This window comes from Cervus canadensis, chromosome 3, assembly GCF_019320065.1.
Source record: "Cervus canadensis isolate Bull #8, Minnesota chromosome 3, ASM1932006v1, whole genome shotgun sequence".
In the NCBI taxonomy this organism is placed as follows: domain Eukaryota; kingdom Metazoa; phylum Chordata; class Mammalia; order Artiodactyla; family Cervidae; genus Cervus; species Cervus canadensis.
In genome coordinates this window covers 46,377,175-46,385,024 of record NC_057388.1, presented here as the reverse complement: position 1 = coordinate 46,385,024, position 7,850 = coordinate 46,377,175, and the positions used below count along the sequence as shown (strand labels likewise).

The window sequence follows — 7,850 nt, the reverse complement described above, 5'->3', positions numbered from 1 at the left end:
TCTAAGATGAACCTGAGCCTTGACTGTTTTAAAAAAAAATCTCCCTAGGTACAAACAGTGAAACACCATTCAGCTTTAAGGAGGAAGGAGATTCTGACACATGCTATAACATGGATGCACCTCGAAGGCATTATGCTAAGTGAAATAAGAGTCACAAAGACAGCTACCACATGATTGTACTTATATGAAATGCCTAGAGTAGCCAATTTCAATAGAGTCAGAAAGTAGAATGGGGCTGGGGGACAGGGGATGACAGGTTAATAATGGGAACAGAGTTTCAGTTTTATAAGCTGAGAAGAGTTTTAGAAATGGGGTGTGTAACAGTGTGAGTATACTTAGGACTACTGAACTGTATACTTTAAAATAGTTAAGATGGTGAATTTCATGTGTGTTTTATCATAAAATAAATATTTTAAAGAGAACTCATTAAAAAAGAATCTCCCCAGGTGTTTCTAAGGTACAGCCAGGGCTATGACCGGCTGCTCCAAGTGGAGGCGCTCAACAAGCAGGAGATGATCAGATGAGTGTGTGTGTGTGTGAGTGTGCACGTGTGCTCAGTGGTGTCCCTTTGTGACCCCATGGACTGTGGCCACCAGGCTCCTCTGTCCATGAGATTTCCCAGGCAAGAATACTGGAGTGGGTTGCCATTTCCTTCTCCAGGGGAATCTTCCTGACCCAGGGACCAAACCCACATCTGTTGCATCTCCTGCATCGGCAGATTCTTTACCACTACTACCAGTGATCAGATAAGTTTTGTGGTTCTGTCATTCATTCCGTCACTGAGAAACTGATGAAAATCCATAAGCAATTATTGATAAGAGAAGGGTATCTATTCTGATCCAGTCTGGATCTGCGTCTGCTTCTCCTCCTCCTCCCTGGGGCAAGTCACTCTTGAACCAGCTGATTTATGCTGGGAAGTTCACTTCTTCCTATCATGGCTTTGTTAATACTTAATGGTAACTCTTGTACTGAGAAAATTCCCAGAGGTTCATTTTCATCACAGAGGAAGTTCTGTTCCCTCCAGATGCTCTGCAAAAGGTATTTCATGTGTTCTTTTCCTCCTGCCATCAGCAATGCAGTTTTGCCTCCTTTCTCTCTAAATCTGAGTCTTTAGAATTCTGCAGTCTGCATCCCTCCCATCTTTGCAAAAGAGGGAAATTTTAGTCCATGGTCTATAGTTGGAAGCAGTCTTTCAGTTTGGAATCTGCTCTGTGAATGGATTCCCACTGGGGAGAAAAAGGTATGCCATTATATTTCCTATGCAGCACTTTAATTACCTTCATCCACTCAGCCTAGAATATTTCAAGCCCTGAGTAGTAAGCACGTAAAAATTATTGTCTCACTGAATTTGATTTATTTAATTATAGAGAATAATAATTTCAAACTTGGTTTATATTGCCCATTCTTATTAAAAGGATAATCACTCTGTTAATGTTTGTGCATATCTAGAATGAAAGTAGCATGTAGGCTGGAGTCGTGAATCCAAGAGGACATCAGATTTGGGAATTTCATGTTATCAAAAGTGTAGCTGGATAACTGACCAGCCCTAAATGAGAAAAGAAAACCATAAGAAAGTATCACCTAAAAAAAAAAAAAAGCCCAGATTCCAGATTTAGGTGGCCCGCAGCAATGAACCTTCCTAAGGCTCCATTCTGGATTCTCCTGTAGGACTTTGCAAGGTTTTGTGTAAGATCATCAGTCCAAAATTGCAAACTTTTAAAGCAGATAGAGCTTATTTTCAAATAAGGATACATCAGGGAGTTCGCTTCTCAGTGAGTGATTTCCATATAGCATTCAAGATGCAAAATGAACCCCAAGCCGTATGAAGAGCTTGGATGACAGAATGGGAAATTTGCCTACAGTCAGTCATTTCAAAACACCCTAAAAAAAACTTCCTAAAGAGGCTGGCATTGAAGTTCAGGTGAGTGGCATTCAAGGCAAAGGAATCTGCATGAGAAAAGGGTTCAGAAAGTAGGAAATGCTGTATTGATGCTGCAGGGTAGGGAATGAAAGAAAGATTAGAGGGATTGAAATGTGGGACTAGCAGGAGAAACCAAAAACTCACTAGGAAAAGCCTTGAAGAAGAGAATGTCAAAAGAAAAAAAAAAATAACACAGGGAGCTGTATTCAAAAAAATCCTCACCTATAAGTACATGAAAAATATTTTATATTCACTACTCTTCTAGCAAAAACATTAATAATGATGAGGTATACCTTTTTGCTTTTTAAATTGACAAGGTTTAAAAATTTATATTCAGGCCAATGGTTGTTCCCATAGTCTGTTGGTAAGAGTATATGTTGGGACAAACTTTTCATGTGGCTGTTGATAATAGCATCAACATTTCATTTACACACAACCATAAGTACACTCTTTGATCCAGTGTTTCCACTTTGTATCCTGAGGAGGAGTAAAGGATATGAACAAAGGCTTGGCAAAAATGTTTGTAACAGGAAAATATAAAAAAGGAAGTACATGTCAACCTGTAGAGCATTTGTTAAACTCTGGTTCCTGCATTCAGAAGTATACGATCCAGTCATTTAAAATACTGGTCCAGGAGAGCATTTCGCTTCCTCTCTTCCCATCTCACAGAAGCCCATGGGTACTTCCATCTGTGTCAAGGTCCCTTACAACAGTGACTTGTGCGGGCCCTCTGTCTAGAGGGACATAGCTGAATCTACAAAGGGGGGCACAAATTGGGTTCTACAAATTGGGTTTGTAGAAGCCCCTCAATGCTCCTGATATCCTTCCGTAGGTGGAAATTCCCTGATGTAAAAATGTTTTTATTGATACTGAAAGATGCCTGGGATGTATAGATTGAAGCAAGCATGCAGTATTGTATCACTTTTGGAAAATATTTATATGCAAGCAAAAAAGTATGGAAAAACACAGAGCAAGATATTAACTACTTTTCTCTGGATGGTAGTTCAATGGGTAACAATTCAATTTTGCCTTCTGATTTTTCTATTTTTTCAACAGTAAGTACACATGTTCATTGTATAATTAAAGTTTTTTCTAAATAAATAAAATGGACAAAATAGATTAATGATTACATTCTGTGACTTCAAAAACTAGAAAACAAATATTTGCAAAAAAGTGTATACACTTATTATTTAAGGAGTTGGGCACTGTGGGTATTTTTGTGTCTCAAAGAACCATCAGATACACTTGAAACTAATGCAACATTGTAAATTAACTATTCACTTAGGTTTTTAAAAGGAGAGAAAAAGAAGACTAAAGGATAAGTACCCAAAGAAAGACCATCAGACAAGTTTTTAAGTCACTTAAAATTGATGACAATTTTTGATTCTATCAGTTACTGACTTTACCTTCCTTTTTTTCCCCCCTAAACCTAGCAGAATTGAATTTAATTTTTTCCTGACAAAAGAATGCAATTTCAACTGACCTTTCTTTTGCACCTTGGTGAGTAATGTCAAAATCCATTTTCTGTTTGTATTGAATTGTTCTAAAATATTTACTGAAAATAGGTTTAAACATATCCACCCCTTGTTTCTATACTAACACATATTCTCATGACTCTTCTGTTGTATAATTGTGTCAAGCAACCAGAAAGTTTCATTCAAACATGGCTAGTATCCACACATAGCTATTTCTGTCAGTCTTTAATGGAGTATTCACGGCAGCAGATAAATAAAGACACTAAAAGAGCAAAATACTTTCAGATTCTTAATTTACAAATACAATGCATTTTAATTTTTAAAAATAGCTCTGCTTTGAATGTTGCACTTAACCCAGTGATGACATCTCATAAAGAATTTATAGGCAAAATTCTCTCTTCTGAGTAAGTAGCAGCTCTGAGCTAAAAGGCCAAATTCTCCATGACTGTGCAGTCTTTAATAAGCTGAGAATCATTTACATTAGTCATAGAGAAGAGGTTTCCAACAATTATTCTCTTTGATCCTGAACTTTTTGTGTCTGTAACAGCCCTACTTTGGGTGAGTACCATCTAAATTGATTAGAATCTTCTCTTCAAAGATTCATGCTGAATTTCTTCATGGCAGCAGACTCGAAGAATCTCTTTTAATTTTACAGTTCCCAAGTGAGTGAGTGATAGTAGCTCAGTCTTGTCCAACTCTTTGCAACCCCATGGACTGTAACTTGCCAATCTCTGTCCAGTTCTCCTGGCAAGAATCCTGGAGTGGGTTGCCATTTCCTTCTCCATACAATTCCCAAACGCTGAGACAAATTCTTAGTTGGCTTGACTGGTCATGAAGGAAAGAACAGCAGTAGATGGTAAATGTTCATTTGCTCTCTGTAAAAAGTTTTCTGCTTCAGTGATGAGCTATCAGCCAGTGCAAGAGGAGATTCACTGGTCTGCACCCCCTCAGGAGTAGGAAGTTTAGGTCTGGCCTCAGAGAGGCCGAGAAGAGTTGGTTTCATCTACATCTGTTTTATTGTTGGTTGGGGGGGTGGGGTTTTATTGGCCACTCCGTGGGCATGCAGGATTCTTAGTCTCCTGACCAGGGATTGAACCCACACCTTGGTCAGGAGACTAAGCACAGAATCCCAACCACTGGACCACCAGGGAAGTCCCCATCTACATCTGCTTTGGTTGTTCTCTTAGGGATTAAACCAGTATTCAAAACCAGAAGCAACCAATCACAGCATCTTCTCCCAGACCGTCCACAGGGTAACTTACTCACACCTTGCCAAAGTTCTAAACCTTCCCACAGCATCTCAGAGAGGCCTCCTCAATCAGGAGACACTTCCTCTCCCTCAACGTCCACTCAGCCTTCCTCCAGGGGATCTTCCCAACCCAGGGATTGAACTCTTGTCTCTTGCATCTCCTGCATTGGCAGGCAGATTCTTTACCACTGAGCCACCTGGGAAGCCCATAGTTCAACCACGGGCATTTATATAAATACCTAAGCCTATTTAAACCCCCTGTCTTGCATTCTGGCACAGGAAGATAAAGAGAGAGTCATAAAATTGGTCCCCAGTTTGGGGAACTGTTTACAAAGTTCACATCTTATCCAATCTGCATCCTTTGCATGTTTTCTCACTCATAGTAATGTATGTGAGTATGTAAACAAATGTGTATGTTTATAGCTTCTGAACTCTGAAGTGAATTCTAAAGTAGATGAAAACATTGCATGTGTTTAAGAAAATTGTAACAATGTACAGAGTTACCAAGATCAAATAGTAATGGTTATATCTATAAAATGACCCTTGACTTTACAGAAAATTTACTGTATATTTTCTCTAAATCACCAGCTTTCCTAAATTCATTTTTAATAAGATCCTGTCCTCAACTTGTATGTAATTTTTGAGCAATACATTGGTTTTCTGAGACTGAAACATCATTTTTCTCTGAATCATTTCCAACCTAATGCTCATGTAATAACTTGGCAGTTGAAAGCTTTAATCCAGGAAGGATATTTCTGAGTCTATGTTCAGGCATGAAGCTTTAACTACTTAATGTTTCTAGCCTCTTTCTGCCAAGTATTTTAGATCAAAAGTTCATATATGACTATAGAATATTACACGAATAATAGTTCTATTTCCCAAAGTCTTGGAATACTTTTTATTTCTGAAAAGTACATACCTGATTAGAAAAAGTTTGGCCAAGTCAGGTTATAAAAACATGTTTAATCTCTAAGGTAACAATTCCAGTGAAATAATTCAGGATGAAACTTGTCTAAAAGAATAAATCCCTGGGAGGGAAATCTTAGCTAGTCCACATGCAGCACTAGCAGAGATTTTATACCTGACCTTTTTGAAAAAGCCTCTGTCTGTTGAGTCCAAACTTCAAATTAGGTGTTTATCCTTGATGCCAATTCTAGGAAATAAAAGGAACTTTGGGTTTGGATTGTTGGGTGAATAAAATGAAAGAATCCATCTTAACCAAGCTAGAATCATTTATTATACAATAAAATTTTAAAAGTGTATGAGGAGAACTTACCATGTCTCAAAGAGAAAGAAATGTCACGCTTTGTTGTAGTATAATCATCTTTACAAGGAGATGGAAGATGGAAAATTCCCAAGAGTGACGTTTGGTAACCTATGGGGAAGGAGACATTATGGATCATATTCTTAGCTGTAGAACCATGATCTACATATGTTTAATGCCTGATAATAATCACAAAATCACCAGATGAACAGAATAGATGTGGGAAATGTGTACACAAGAGAAAGAGTATTTTTCAATAGCCTGTAGTTTTGGAGGGCAAGTTGGAGGAAAGTAATCCATTAAATGCAAAACAAGTCCATGAAGAAAACTCTTACTTTTACCATCAAAAAAGCTGAGGAAAAAGCAAGCTTTTTCCACAGTATGGTAATTATTTTTCCTTTTAGGCTCATCCCTCCCACCTCTGTCTGCTTAAAACAGGATTTGTCATAAATTCTCTTTTCTCAAAGGAATAATATATAGGAGCAACTGGAACCCATCCTGTGTGCATTATTTTAGAGTGTGAGATTTACATGATTCACCATCCAGAGGCCGATGGGGATGATTTTTGAGGAGAGAGAGAATTGTTTGGTTTTTAAAAAATTTTTGCATTGAGATAATTGCAGATTCCCATGCAGTTGTAAGAAATAATACAGAGAGACCCCATTTTACCCAGTTTCTACAAATGATAGCACTTGGAGTAACTACAGTACAATATACAACCAAGAAACTGACACTGAAATAGTCCATTAACCTTATTTAGAGTCCCCCAGTTTTTACATGTTCCCTTTCATGTATGTGTGAGTGTGTGTCTGTATATTTAATTCTATGCAGTTTTATCAAAAGCCTCTTCATGAGCCCCTCACCACAGTTAAGACAGAAAATAGTTCTATCACTTCAAGGATTCCCCCCGTCAGTTCAGTCACTCAATCGTGTCTGACTCTTTGCGACCCCATGGACTGCAGCATGCCTGGCTTCCCTGTCCATCACCAACTCCCAGAGCTCTCTCAAACTCAAGGATTCCCTAGTAATACCCTTTTATATCCACATCCAGCTCCCTTCCTCCCTGCCTCTGTCACCCTTGGCCACCATGAATCTGTTACCCATCTCTATAATTTCATCATTACAGAAATAGAAATATGCAGCACATACCTTTTGAGATGGGCGTTGTTTACTCACTGTAATTCCTTGGGGATTCATCCACAGTGTTGTATGCATCAATGATTCCTTCCTTTTTTACTGCTCAGTACCATCCCATGGTATGGACAGACTACACTTTACTTAATGAGTAAGAGTCTCTCAGTCGTGTCCAACTCTTTGCAACCCCATAGACTGTAGCCCACCAGGCTCCTCGGTCATGAAATTCTCCAGGCAAGAATACTGGAGTGGGTTGCCATTTCCTTCTCCAGCAGATCTTCCCAACTCGGGAACTGAACATGGGTCTCCTGCATTGCAGGAAGATTCTTCACCATCTGAGCCACCAGGGAAACCTTAACCATTTACCCGTTGAAAGGCATCTAGGTTCTTTCCAGTTTGGGGCTATTATAAAGATGCTGTACAGTTTTTTGTGTGAATAGAAGTTTTAATTTTTCTGGGATGATTACCTAAGAGTGTAAGTGCTGGATTGTATGATAAACATATGCTTAGCTTTATAAGAAACTACCATACTTTCCCCCAGAATGACTGTTTCATTTTATATTCCTACCAGCAGTGTATAAGTAATCCTGTTTTTCCACATCCTCTCTAGCAGCTGGAGTTACCAGTTTGTTTGGTTTTTTTTTAAAGCTATTCTGATGGATATGTAGTACTATTGTGATTTTGATTTGCATCTCCCTAGTGACTAATGATGCTGAACATCTTCTCAGGTGCTTATTTGCCATCTATGTGTTTCCTTCAGTGAAATGTCTATTCATGCTGCTTGCCATTTTCTAATTGGATTGGTTT

General features: G+C 38.5%; 1 protein-coding gene across 1 annotated transcript in view; it reads left to right on the top strand.

Annotated features, from left to right (window-relative positions):
* Positions 1-3,387: 3,387 nt before the first annotated feature.
* LAMB4 (laminin subunit beta 4) overlaps positions 3,388-7,850 on the top strand; it is a 102,946-nt gene continuing 98,483 nt past the window's right edge. The window contains 1 exon segment of the mRNA XM_043463060.1: positions 3,388-3,421. Within this exon segment, the coding sequence (XP_043318995.1) occupies positions 3,388-3,421 (34 nt within the window).